A 14,037-nucleotide genomic window follows, 5' to 3' on the forward strand; every position below is an offset into this window, starting at 1 on the left:
AACCAGAACATTTCAAAAGTCTCCCCGAGGCTGAAACAGCAGAGCCGATCTGATAAACATCATACTGGTGGGTCCCAGCATTCCAATATTCCCCTCCTGGGCAGAAATATAAATATAAATGTAAAAGCCTTTTGCCTCAGTCACTGCGCTTTCCAGTTTCAGGTACCCCTCCCGCTTGGGAGCTGTAACCTTTCCTCTTGCTTTAATAAACTATCTTCCTTTACGATTGCATCTCCCTGGTCTCGGTGGCCATTCTTCTGCTTCACGAGACACGATCCCGGCCCACACCCAGAAATTGCCGCAAATTCTACATCAGCACATCACTCTTCTCTGTTTGATCCATTCCAGCTCATTGTGCAGTGCTCAGTGTTGCAGTAGTTGCTGACTTAGTTTCTTACAGTAATCACTGTGAGTATTCAACTCATAGTGCAAGTTACTCAGAAAAGCATCTCTTCCTAGTCCTGAGTCACCCTGCTAGTGTTACTGACAGATGGGATGAAACTGTCCTCTACTCATGTGGTGGGACGTGGTAGTGTCATTCGGGGTGTCCACCCCCCCCCCCAGGACCAGGCTGCCCTCTGCTGGGCACCAAGTCCGGAAGCAGCCAATGGTCGCCGTCAGCGGCAGGCCGCCTTTCCTTCCACAGGGGTTTCCAGAGCTGCCCTGTGGCCTTGGAGCAGGCCTCCTTCTTGGGCCAGCTCAGCCTGTGGGGTCCAAGTGTGACAACAAAATCGCGTCGTTCTTTGCAAATTCAAACCCATGAAGTGAAACCTCCAAAGATCTCCAGAATTAAAAAGACACATGAAAACGGGGTGGCGTTATAAGGCAGAAAACAATAGGAAGAAGAGCGTTAGGATGTTGGTTGGAGTAGGTGCTGTTCCCTCAGCCCTGTGTTTTCCGAGTGGCGCCTGCTCTCTGACACTGTTGCTCCCCAGCGCTGGAGTCCCTTGGGGGAGGGGTTGCCCTCAGGTTTCAGGGGGTCAGCGTGAGGGTCAGGTGCCCGTTTTCCCTCAGCTCCATCCCTGGCTTTGTCTCCCCTGCTCTCTGTGGCGGAAACTGCATTTCTGGTTTCTGACACTGGACAGGAGTGTGGTGGGAGGCTGGGGAGGAAGCAGGGCATTTCTCCCCCTCCCCCCATAACCCCCAAGGGCAGCCTCAGCGCCTCCCTCCAGGGTCACGGTCCTGCAGGGGTGGTCCTAGCTCTGACCAGTGGGTGCCTGGGCTCTGATCACGCTCCTCCTCCTGGGTCTTCCCAGCCCGAGGGGGGGGTCTTCCTGCTGTGGGTTGTGGGGTTGCCTCCCCCCTGTGTGGCTTCTCTTGTCTCACGATTTGTGCAGTTGAATCTCATGTTAAATTCCCCCTGTTGGAAATACCTAGACTGGTTTCTGTTCTCTGACTGGACCCTGCCTGGGCTAATCAGCTAATGAGTGGACAAATTCCTTTGGCGGGTGGGGAGGAGAGAAAAAAGATGAGCTTGCTGTTTTGAACACAGCACTCGGGGTCTTTGCTGCCCACCTCAGGCTTAGCTTCTGAGTCCAGAGCCCAGCATTTGGTGTGCTGGCAGAGCCAGTCGGGCTGTAAGTCAGACGGGGCGTGTGACATGGAAAACTCCAGTTGGGCCTTTTAATATTGCCCATCACTGGTGTTACTTTGCTTTCCTTTATCTGGTGTTACTGGGTTTTACCCAAACTGGTAGTGAATTGCCGCCTGAAAGCCAACATGGAAACATGATTTTGTTGGTATTGTAGACCAGCCCCACTCCCACCTCCCAACAAACTGACTTCGGCTACTGGCATGTTCCTTCGTGTGGAGGGCAGATACTGAGGGGGTAGTTTTAGTAAGCCTCTGTCTTATTCACTTTTTGACCTTGAATCCACTGCCTGACCGTGGGGGTGGGGTCAGGAAGAGTGGCAGCACTGCAGGAGTAGAAATAGAAGGCCAGGAAAGGGTCTGTAGTCTGAGCCTGTCGATGGGTTCATTTTTCCTTGCATGGGGGCAGCGGGGGCCCAAGTACAATTATTATCGGATTCTAAGTGGATGTGTGTTTTTTCTTGGTACTTCTTTTATCTCCAAATGGATGACCTTTAAAATACTAATTTTATTTGCTGTGTCACTGACGATTGTATCTATAAACACTGGCACTGGACCGGCGCAGACCCAGGACCCAGTGGAAACAAGGTTTCTGCCTTTCTCCTGTGCCTGCCTGTGCTCCGTACGGTAGGCCAGCTGTCAAGCCGGCCACAATGGCCGAGGCTGAAAATGTAGCGTTCTGACCTAGATTAAGAAAGCGATGTGCAGGGATTTGCTCTTTGTGTCCTATTTCAGCAGCAGCTCGCTCTTGTCAGTCTTTTATTCTTATGTCCTGAAAGAAGGAAATGCACTCATGGAAGGCTCAATGGGAATTTCATTGATCGTTCTGTAAGGATCAAGTTGTGCTCGTGCATTTTTCCTTTCAGTTTGTCAGGGATCCCAGAGTTCACCGGTCTAACCCCGTCAATTTACAGATAAGGAAAACGAGGTCTGTAGGGGTTAAGTGATTGGCCTGCCATGCGCCGGGCTTCATGGGGAACTGGGGCTCCAGCTTTCACTGCAGCCCTCTCCTCCTGCTCGGGGCTGCTCTGTGTGTCCAGCCAGTGTGCCAGCAGCAGTCCCTCACACTGGGTACAGTGGCCGCTAACCCCCTGCGAAGTGCAGCAGTGACATTGTGGGTCTTCATGGACGTCGTCCCCACACACCGTGAGAGTCCCTGGCTAAGACTCAGAGCTTAATTATTCTAACTGGGGAAGAAACTGGCAAGAGGAGCGTTGGGCTGTGTCAGTAGTCAAATGCAAATCCCCAAATAGATGAGTTTGAATTGACTCGCTGACAAAATTTTCAGATTGAGCTTCTGACAGTAAATGTTTTCTCTGGAATATGGATACCAGAAAAATAGTGTTATTTAACAATTTCAACTTACTTTGATCATTTCTAGGCTTTGAGGGATCAGAAAGCCTTCAGAAGACGGGAAGAGCAAAGCAAAAACCTCTTTCTCTAGGAATAAAATATCTTAAACTATGAGGAGATGGTGAAAAGAAATAAAAAATAGTGAGCACTTTAAGAAAAGTGCATTGTTGACTTCTTACAAGCATGTTAGATTAAGCTAATGCAGTGTGCCCCCCTCCTGCTACAGATGAAAACATGAAGTACATAGTTAATCATAAAAGTGAAGAGAGAAGTGAAAGCAGAGCAATGGATACCAAACACATCCCTGTGGCTGCCCTTTGGTCTTGGCCTCTGTTGGATCTGGTCCTTGACTGGGCCCAGGGACGGGGGGCTAGAATTCTAATGTCCAGAAATGGATGTGACTTTGGCCCGTGGAGGTGTGGCAGCTAGGATTTGGACCCTTGCCTAAAGTTCAGAGCCTTGAAAAGCTGCCTGTACTTTAAAGGGGGATTAGAAATTAAAATACCAGGCCATGCATGGGTGCAGGCTCCAATTTATTCTATCTCCGTGGTATAAGAATCAAAAGTTAGCATTAACATAAAAATAGTTGCAGCTATTGAATCCTTACGGTTTTGGATAGTGGCAAAGGCAGCACTGTCCTGTAGGCTTCCGCCACCCAGAGCATACAGAGCTCAGGGATGAAATAGGTGCACTGGGGATGAGGTCACAAGAAAAAAGACCCACAGAAACAAACCACCATGGTTACAGAGGAGGAGAGGGGGTCAGGAACTCTAACAAACAGGAAAGTAGAAACCTCCAAGAATCTGAAGTAACAAATGAAACTGAAATTCACTATAAAAGTATTTTGATTTTAAAAAGTGATTGAAGAAGAAAAAGTCGTAACGAAAGAAGAAGACAGTATGAAAAAGTAATTGGAAGGTTTAAAAAAAAACTGAAAATAAATGATATGGTCATTGAAGTTAAAAGGAAAAAAATCATTAGGTTAGACACAGTTAAAGACAAAATTAGTGAATTAGAAGATAGATCTAGGGAAATCATTCAAAATACATCAAGAGAGAGAAAGAGATATAAACTATGGAAAGGTGATTAGGAATCATAGAGGAAAGAATGAGAAGGTCCATTAGGAAATGTAGAAAAAAAGAATTTATTATGGGAGAGGAAAAGATAATGAAAAGATTTGAAAAGAAAAATGACTTTTGAAAAGATAATGGCTGAGAATTTCCTAGAATTGAAGAAAGCCAAACAATTTTGAAGCAGAAGAACAAGGTGAGGAAGATTATGTATCGAGTGTCAAGATATATTACAAAGCTATGATAATTAAGACAATGTGTTATTAGCCCAGGAATAGACAAACAGAGCAATAAATAAACATGCATTTATGGCAGTTTGATGCGTTACAGAGAAGATAATCAAATCAGTTAGGAATGACAAGGTACTCTATAAATTGTGCTAGGACTACTGGCTATCCCTATATGAGGAAAGATAAAATTAGATTTCTACCTCACACAAAAATCAATCCTGGGAGGTGGGGGAAGATTAAAGAACCTAAATGTCAAAAAAAAAAAAAAAAAGAAAGAAAAAGAAAAAGAAAGAAAGAAAGAAAGAAACCAACCAAAAAAATGGAAAACACACAAAAAAAACTTTAAGTCTTTCAGTGAAAAAGGAGAATACTAGATCTGGCAATTAAGTTTGCGAACTTGTTGCAATAATGTTACTAACCTTTTTTTTATATCAGAGGGATTATTCATTATGAATTTGTACCAACTGGACGAACAGTTAAAAGTTAACCAAGTTTACTATTTGGAAGTGCTGAAAAGTCTCCGTGAAAAAGTTAGACGACCTGAACTTTTCGACAACAATTTATGGCTCTTGCATCATGACAATGCACCAGCTCACACGGCACTGTTTGTGAGGGAGTTTTTAGCCAGGAAACAAATAACTGTATTGGAACACCCTCCCCACTCACCTGATCTGGTCCCCAGTGATGTCTTTCTTTACCCGAAGATAAAGGAAATATTGAAAGGAAGACATTTTGATGACATTCAGGACATCAAGAGTAATACGACGACAGCTCTGATGGCCATTCCAGAAAAAGAGTTCCAAAATTGATTTGAAGGGTGGACTAGGCACTGGCATCGGTACTTCAAAGGTGACCATAGTGATATTTAGCCGTGGGGTGTGTAGCATTTTTTGTAGGATGAGTTCACGACCTTAATTGTCAGACCTCATATATTTATGAAGTTAGGTAGATTTATGAAGCGTAATAAACCCAGAGCATTTATTTTAATACATTGACTGTGTGTATTAAGACACATTGCATTGTCAAAATTTCCCCATCACTATCCAAGAATATGTCATAAAGCAGGGAAGACATTTACAACACACAGAATAGAAAATAGCAGATAAATGGGGAGTGTTTATGAATTGGCAAGAGAAGAGGAAACCCAGTTAGTCAATAAATATAAGTGGATGTTTAACCTCACTAGTAATTAAGGGCATGAAAATTAAAGTGTCACATTAGCAAAAATAAAAATGATTGTATGGGGAGAATGCAGAGCTGAAGGATCTGTCCTCTTTGTTGGAGGCGGTATAAATTGGCACAGTGACTTGGAGAGCAAATACCTCGTAACGGGGACAGTGGGTATTCCCTGTGACCTGGAAGTTTCAGTCCTAGGTATGTATCCTAAGAGATGCCCTAGAAAATTCATGCGAAATAATTGTTGTAGTATTGTTTGCTTAACAAAATGCCAGAAACAACCTAAATGTCTATTAATAGGAGAATGAATAAATGAATTGGGGTACATTTATTTAATGAAATACTATACACAGCAGTGAAAATGAATGAACTGAAAAGAAAAATACAGAAGGATATATACAGAACAATATCATTTAAATATAATTTTAAACATGTAAAACATTGATACATATTGAATAAGATAATAAAAACATACCTGAGAATGAACATCAAGTTCAGGATGCTGAGGTGTATGTCTCCTGAGGGAGTGGGGGCTCAGGAGGCAGAGGGTATTTCAGTCATATCTGTACTGCTGTATCTCTTCAGCCATGTGATGGTTCATGAGTGTTGTTTATATTGTTGTGTACACTTTTCTGTTTGCCTGAAGAATCATGGTGAGTCTTGGGCATGATGTTTGCACACATCCGTCATGGTGAAACTGAAGAACATTGAAGACAAAGAGAAAAATCTATGGAGCTGCTAGAGGGAAGTGACTGATTATCCATGTAGAAAAAATGCTTTGACAACAGACCTCTCCTTGGTAACAGTAGACACTAGGCGTCCTTGGAATAGCATCTTGGAAACCCTAAAGGAGCTGCCTGTGTGAGCATGTGGGTTGACATTCAGCTGGACCATCCCAGGTGGTCGCACAGGTTAAAAGTCAATCCTACACGAAGAAACATATGGATGACTTCACATTAGAAAAACTACTACGTTGTCTGATCGAAAAAGAAAGAACAAAGGATCATCTTAGTAGATGTGGAAACAGTGTTCAGTTACCTGCAGGTCCCATTCGTGATACAAACTCAGCACTCCAGAAACAGAACAGAGGATTTTTCCTGGTAAGGATACCGTTCTCATTGGAAGCATTTCCACTGATGCAGAAAACAAGTCTGCTTGCTCTCACTTCTGCTCAGTGTACTGGGATTCCGAGCTGACGCAATTAGACAAAAGAGAAACAATAGGTATAAAGCTAGAAAGGAAAAAACTAAATTTTTATTTGTAGATGATACAATTGTCTATATAGAAAATCTAAGAAATGTACAGATAAATGACTAGAACTAATATTCATCAAGGTTGTTGAATATAAAGTAAACGTGCAAAAACAGACTTACTCATTGGTAACAATTAGAAAAAAATCTCATTCACACCATTTCTTCATGTGGATTTGAGTTAACTACCTAGTGTCCTTTAATTTCAACCCGAAATATTTCCCCTTCGGTATTTCTTGTAGGGCAGGTCTACTAGTGACAGATTTTCTCTCTCCCTTTATCTGGGCATGTCTTAAGCTCTCCCCCAGTTTTGAAGAATAGTTTTGTTGGATATAGAATTCTTAACAGACGACCTGTCAGCGCTTTGAATATGTCCTCTCACTGCCTTCTGACTTCCACAAAGCCGGTGAGAAATCAGCTGTTAATCTGATTGAGAATCCCTTGTGTGTGATATGTCTTCTCTCTGCTTTCAGAATTCTTTGGTTTTTGACACTTCTTGTGATGTGTCTAGGTGTCTATCTCTATGGGCTTGTTCTAGTTGTAGTTCATTGCGCTTCTTGGATGTGTAGATTTATCATTTTCATCAAGTTTTAGAAGTTTTGGCCATTATTTCTTCAACTATTCTTTCTTCCCCTTTCCTTCAGAGCCTCCTGTTGTGTAAGACTTAGAGTCAAGGCACAACTGTTTTCTGACTTTATCAGATCGGAGACTCCGTGCTGGACATGTCCCATCAGACTAGCCCCTGATGTCGGGTCCATGCCATCGGGCATCTGAGGTCCAAGGACTCGAGACCTCACTGGACCACCGCTGTCTGGCTCAGGGGCAGCACAGCTCCTCTTTGGCTCTGCTTTGAGAGGGCCGTGGACTAACTGGAACCTAATGAGAAGAGGGAAGTCATGTCAGGGGACAGAGCATTGGATGAAAGGTCTAAAAGCAATTTCTGCAGGTTCTTTCGTGTTTAAGATTCCAGATCTTGGACCTCATGTTGTGTGGTGTGACTCTGTCTATCTAATTGTCCCCAAGTCTTATCCGTTCTGCTTCCAACAAACATGTCTTCAGACACATCCTGTCCAACAGGGAGGTGGGGGTGGGGCAGGAGGGAGACGTCTCAGCAAAGACTGTTTTTAAAAACATCAGTTTTTTTGAGCCATGTGGTGGTGTTGGTGACAGTGATGAACATGATGGCAATGAAATTAACTGAAAACATTCCCCTCCCCCATCCCACTGTCTCTCCTGAGACAGGCCCTGGCCCCGTCTTCTCTGGGGTCTTGCGTCCTGACCCCACCCATTCCACCCCTCACCCCCAGCGCCTGGGCTGAGAGGTCCCCCCGACCTCTCGCCTCCACAACTCCTGTGCCCCAAGCAGCCCTTCCCCATCTGGGGTCCCGCTACCCAGGTCTCATGATGAGAGTTCCCTGGCCAAAGAAGTTCGAGAAATGCATCCTTTCCCCCACTTTTTGGAGATGTGATGTGCATTAGACTATTAAAGACCCTAAGAATGACAGTAAATAAACCTGTTTAATTTTGTTCGGTCTACTGTTTCCAAAATGTCCTTTAGTAAAGGGGCACCTGTCACACGTGGACTTGGAGACTTTGGGAAACAGGCCCGATGACTAAATCAGTACCTGATTCATTATGGTGCTCAGGGTCTTGCACAGTCTGGGCGCAGCCCGACTTCGCAGGCAGATCTCCTGTCACCGCCCGTGGGCGCCATTGTCACGAAGATTCTCCAGTTCTGGAACATTCCGACCGCATGCTATTCTCACTGCCTGCGATGCCCTCTCCCACCTTGTAAGGTTCCACTCCGCCTTCATGGTCCATCGAGAGACCTGTCCTGTATAAAACCTCCCCCAGCTCCTCATGAGGTAGAATCAGTGCCACCACGGCCTCTTGTCCCCATCACCTGAATGAGCCACCTGTGTGAAACCAGCCCCTGAGCTTGGGTACCGCTTCCCCTGCTGTCAGTAAGACCCGAGTCTCTCCTATTGGGTCCCCATGACTCAGGGCGGCACCTCCCTTCCGAGAAACGAGGACGCCGTCATTGGCAGACTACTCTGTTCTCCCCACCACCTGGCCCACCCCGCCCTTCCTGCCCTCGGCTGGCCCCGGGAGCCCACCTCCTTCAGCGTGTGGCCTTGGAGAGCAGGGCTGCCCAGTCAGCCTCTGGCCGTGGGCCATGGGGCCTCACTGTTGTCCGCTGCTGTGATAGCCAAGTGTGACAAAGGTTTCCGACTGCTGGACGAGACCTCATTTTATGGTGGCACAGTGTCTGGCCACCTGTCTGCCAGCAGCCATCTGGCTCCCCCTGTTATTTGTGCGGTTAAGGTGAGGAGTCCCTGGTAGGGATGGTGACGAACCCGGGTTACTTCCATCCCCATTCCAGCCTCCCAGAAGGGGCCACTGCTCCGGTTCTGTATGAATCCCGACTCAGTAGCTAGGATTCAGGACTTAGGAGACAGCATCGTGTGCAAGTCCTGTTTTTCTGAGTGTTGAGATGATCTTCTCATTCTCTTTTCCCTCATAGCCAGGAAGAAAAATAACATGTATGAGAACATTCTATTTAACAGTCACTGTGGCAGCGCTTTAAATATCTTAATTATAATATTTTTATATTTACAGGCACACCTCGTTTTATTGTGCTTCGCTTTATTATGCTTCGCAGACACTGCGTTTTTTACAAATTGAAGGCCCGACCCTCCACCAGCAAAAGATTAGGACTCGCTGAGGGCTCCGATGATGGTTAGCAGTTTTTATCAATAAAGTATTTTTTAATTAAGGTATATGTTATTACACACTTAATAGACTACAGTGTCATGTAAAGACTTGTGTGTGCACTGCAAACCAACACACTCGTGTGATGGGCTGCATTGCGGTTCTTGCGGTGGTCTGGGACGGAGCCCACGTCTCGCCGAGGCGTGCGTGTGCACTGTATACATGCACACGGACCTCAGAAGTAAGGCCTCGCTCAGCCGCGCCGGGTCGGTGAGCACGCGGTCTTCGTAGGTGAACTGAGCCAATAAAAGGCATCCCCACAATGTGCTCCTTTATCATTTTAGGGACATTTCAGCCACATCGAGAATCGGTAGAAGATGTGAGTCGGAAAAGGAAGATTCCAGTTTGGGTTTTGAACCCCCATGTGGCGCGAACGTAAATCTGTCACGGATGGATGTGGGCGTCCACCTGTTGTCCCATTCAGGTAACCCACGTCCTCCACGCTCAGCCAGCAGAACCTGTCACCCCCAGAGCCTGCGCCTCGCTGGTGCTCGCTAAGCTCCTCCCGCTGTGTCCTGGTCAAGAAACAGACCAGGCGGCATGGAAAAGTGTAAAACATTCACTGTCAAACTTCCTTTGGCTTATGGAACCAAATCCAGATGTAGCCCCACTTTTGTGCTTTTCAGGGGTTTTGTCCATGTATCCAGGGCTGCTGTGTGTCCCTTTTTAATGAAAAGACCTATTTTTATATTTAAAATGCTCTCTACTCTTAAACTGAATTTTGCTAAATGCCAGTGTCCAGTCTGTGTAATTTTCTAACTGGACCCCTTTGATATTAAAATGGAAGCTTCTCACCTTCTCTTGGGTTTTCACTGTATCGTGTGACTGTGGAGCCTGGTGTCATTTTCCCTGTGTTGGAAGGCTTCCTGAGATGTCCTGGGCACTGAGAGACAAGGTCCTGACAATCCACTGGGTTACAAGACTGCTCTCAGGTCCCCTCCTTCATAAAGCCAGAGCAGCCCCTGTGCTCCCGTGTTTTCATTGTGTTATCCACGTGGGCTGGGTCTCGGGCAGTGACCAACCATCAGCATCGACTCTGAAGAGCCCAGTCCATAAACAGTCACAGTGTGTGGTCCCAGAGGGGATTTCATGCTGGAAAGACAGACAGACATAAGACAGGGTGCTGGAAGGAAACCGGAACACTGCCAACCATGGTGTAGATTATCCAGAAGCACGGGGCACGCTGCTGTGTGGCAGGAAAGAAAGCCACACTCCTGCCCTAGCATCTCTGGCGGTCACTAGACATTTACCCTGAATAAGGTCACAGCTGTGACATATGTGGGAACGCCCAGGGCTGAGAGAAAGTGTTGACATTGTGGCCTTAAAAATACATATTTTAAAAGAGCTTCACTTGGCTCCTCTCTTTTCAAAATGAGATACCCATCTTAATTTTTACAGAAAAAATGAAGTCTTAGATGCACGACATTTTCTTTTTGTGCGTCAGCTCTTCCTTTCCCCCAAATTCCCAGGTTGAGTGTCCACATATCCAGGGGTAGGTGTTCTGGTAGTGGAGCGGCACACAGATCACCTCAGCTCGTTACCTGAATCGGAAGCTGTTTTGTAGAGAATATGCCCCATGCAGAATCCTGCTTGATGGAAGACGCCCTGCTTTAGAATCTGGCAAACGGGTTCTGGTCTCAATTCCCCACAGCATCCAGCCATGTGACCTTGGTCGGTCATTAGTCTTTGAGCCTTATTCTCTCATCTGTGAAATGGGAATGATGACTCACAGGGCTCGTTGCATGAAACTCAGGAAGGTACACACAAGGCCTTGATGACCACTCTGCCCTCAGCCCTCGCTACAAGCCCCTCAAAGCCATAGCAGGCCTTCTTTTCTGGAAAAGCAAAAGGACGTGAAAGATTGTAACATCGTGAAGGTGATGGAAGCGGGAGGGAAGCCAGCCAGAGCTGCGGAAGCAGCAGTTAATCATGAATTCTGCCATTTCTACATTGTAAAGAGTGCTCAGCATGGAAAGCTTGCCGTGGGCCCTTGGAAGATATGGCATCAACGTTGCCTCAGCATTTTCAGTCAGTTTAGTAGAGGTCAGAAAGAATGCTCTGAGATGAGGCTTCCAGAACCTTCTCTGTACACCCACAGAACCCATCCTAGGCCACCCTTCTCGCCTTAGCAGAGATCCGGCCCACCCTCCCCTGAGTGGCCAGCGTAGCCCCCCACCTCCAGCCTATCTTTGATCTCTATTCCCCACCCAGCCCACGTCTGGACCCTGCAGCCTGAAACATATGAGGGAAGCAAATGTTTCGGTAAAACTGTTTTATGGTTATGAAAATAATACCTGTTCATTGTAGAAGAATGTGGAAAATACAGAAAGGAAAGCAAACCCAAGTCACCCAGACTGCCACCCTCAGCCTGCTGGCACACTGCCCTCCTTGTGTACTTCTCGTTCATTTCTAACTGAGTATTACACATGGAATGTTCTCCTGAATCACCATAGGAAAACGTCATTTCCCAAGGATAGTCCTCGCTGGGACAGGCCACCGTTTGGACAGCCCTGACCCTAAGTATGCCCCTCTTGTTGGAAAAGGCCATTTTCAGTCCGTAGGGAAGTGTGGGAGCCTCTGTCTGCAAAGTGCAGTCAGGCCAGTGTTTGGTGTGACAGGCAGGAGGCAGGACCACACGTCCCGCTGGGAACCTAGAAGAGAGCACCCAGCACAGCTGGGCGATGACGCTCCCCACAGAAACCGTCTCCTGCAGGACCACAGGTCCTCACAGGTTCCCCAACAGGCCTAACCTGCAGGTCTCACTAAACAGGCTTTGCACACCCAGGACAAGTGTGAAATGGGGTCAGCCCTATAAAGGTCTTCATCTTTGTTTTCTTGTCAGAAGAGGAGGGAAAGACATTGTCTTACACCCTGAGGAAACAGGATTTCTGTATATATATTTCCATTCGATAAATTTTCAGTTCTTCAATGATGATCTGTCATTGTTTTCTGTGTAGGGATGAAAATATCAACACACACCTTTTAACATTTCACAAAAATAAGTTTATAATGTTTTCTAAACTAACAAATTATAAAACTCAGAAAATTCAAAACCATGATAAATGGTTAACGAAGAGATATTAACACTACTGGAAGTGTTCTGTCTTCTTTTAAAATATAATTTATTTCCAAAGAAATTTTAACACGTTTAAAATTATACCTTAAATCTGTACTTCTTAAAGAAAAAGTTTTAAGTTGTAGATAAGTAAAAAAGAGATGTAAATATAAAAATCATTCATAATCCCATTACTCAGAGGTTCTAATGTTAATATTTCGATGTTTATCCTTACAAAACTTGTTCTCTGTGAACTTACACACCCATAAGTACGTGCTTTGAATGGCAGCATGTACATGTTTGTGTCAGGAAATGTGTGTTAGGTTGTCATTTTAAATGGCTGCGTAGTATTCCACTGAGTGGACCCACCACAGTGCATCTCCTGTCTCTGTGATGCACATTTAGGTGATTTTCATTCATGTATCTTCTTGCTATTACAAATGTTGTTGCATAAACATTCTTACACATACATTTTTATAAAGTTTCCCAATTATACTCATAAAAGAACATTCTAGAAGTATTCCTGGGTCAGAGAGTACACTGTGGTTTTCTGCTCTCTAGAAAGGTCCCAAGAGCACGTGTCTCTTCCATTTCACCAGCGCTGGGTAGAGCCATTTTTTTTTTTTTTAATGTGGAGCGTTTTGAACATAAAAGTAGGCAGAACAGTACAGTGGTACCTCGGTTTTCTAACATTATCCATTCTGGAAGACTGTTAGAGTTCTGAAACGTTCGAAAACAGCCGATAGCTAGGCCTCAGGATCTTGCACTCAGCAGAAGCCACGTGACATGTTCGACTTCTGAGGCATGTTCGAAAACCGAAGCATTTACTTTCAGGTTTACAGCATTCATAAACCAAAATATTTGTCAACGGAGTCGTTTGAAATGTACTACTGTATAAGAAACCCTTTAGACGTCATCCAGCTCCAACAACGGTCGGCCCATGGCCAATCCTGCCCACCCACTGCCCTCCCCTTCCCTCCCTACTAGAAACAGATCCCAGTCTTAAATTAGTTCATCTATAATTATTTCATGTGTCCCTCCCAAAGAGACATTTAAAAACATAATCATAGGTGCAGCCTGTAAGCTCAGTTGATTAGAGCGTGAGCTCTTAACAAGGTTGCCGGTTCGATCCCCACATGGGCCACTGAGAACAGCGCCCTCCACAAGTAGATTGAAACAACTACTGACTTGGAGATGATGGGTCCTGGAAAAATAAATAAATAAAAAACAAATAAAGTTTAAAAAAACACAATCACAATACGATCGTCACTCCGCCACCAAAATTTACAATAAATCCTTATATTATGAAATCGCATGTTATCAAATTTCTACATGCTTTGTCGACTTCATAAATGATTGTTTCCATTTTAGTTTGGTTTTTATGATTTACTTGAATTGGGGTCCAAATCAGGTCTGTACACCTGACTGGTTGATATGTCGCTGTCTCTTTCCTGCCTTCTCGTTTCCCCTTGCGGCATGTTTTCAAGAAATGAGTCTTAACTGAGTCTTGCAGTTGGATCCCTCCTGTTTCCCCTGCTGCT

The 14,037-nt window shown here is 45.1% G+C and overlaps 1 protein-coding gene across 1 annotated transcript in view; it reads left to right on the forward strand.

Annotated features, from left to right (window-relative positions):
• The window catches only part of LOC308507843 (uncharacterized protein C10orf143), a 31,419-nt gene extending 17,715 nt beyond the window's left edge, over window positions 1–13,704 (forward strand). Inside the window, exon 4 of the mRNA XM_081073580.1 lies at window positions 9,726–13,704. Coding sequence (XP_080929706.1) covers window positions 9,726–9,755 — 30 coding nt within the window. The 3' untranslated portion in view covers window positions 9,756–13,704. The remainder of the gene's footprint in view (window positions 1–9,725) is intronic.
• The last annotated feature ends 333 nt before the right edge of the window (window positions 13,705–14,037 follow it).

The sequence above is a fragment of the Rhinolophus hipposideros genome, assembly GCF_964194185.1.
Source record: "Rhinolophus hipposideros genome assembly, chromosome: 15".
Taxonomy (NCBI): domain Eukaryota; kingdom Metazoa; phylum Chordata; class Mammalia; order Chiroptera; family Rhinolophidae; genus Rhinolophus; species Rhinolophus hipposideros.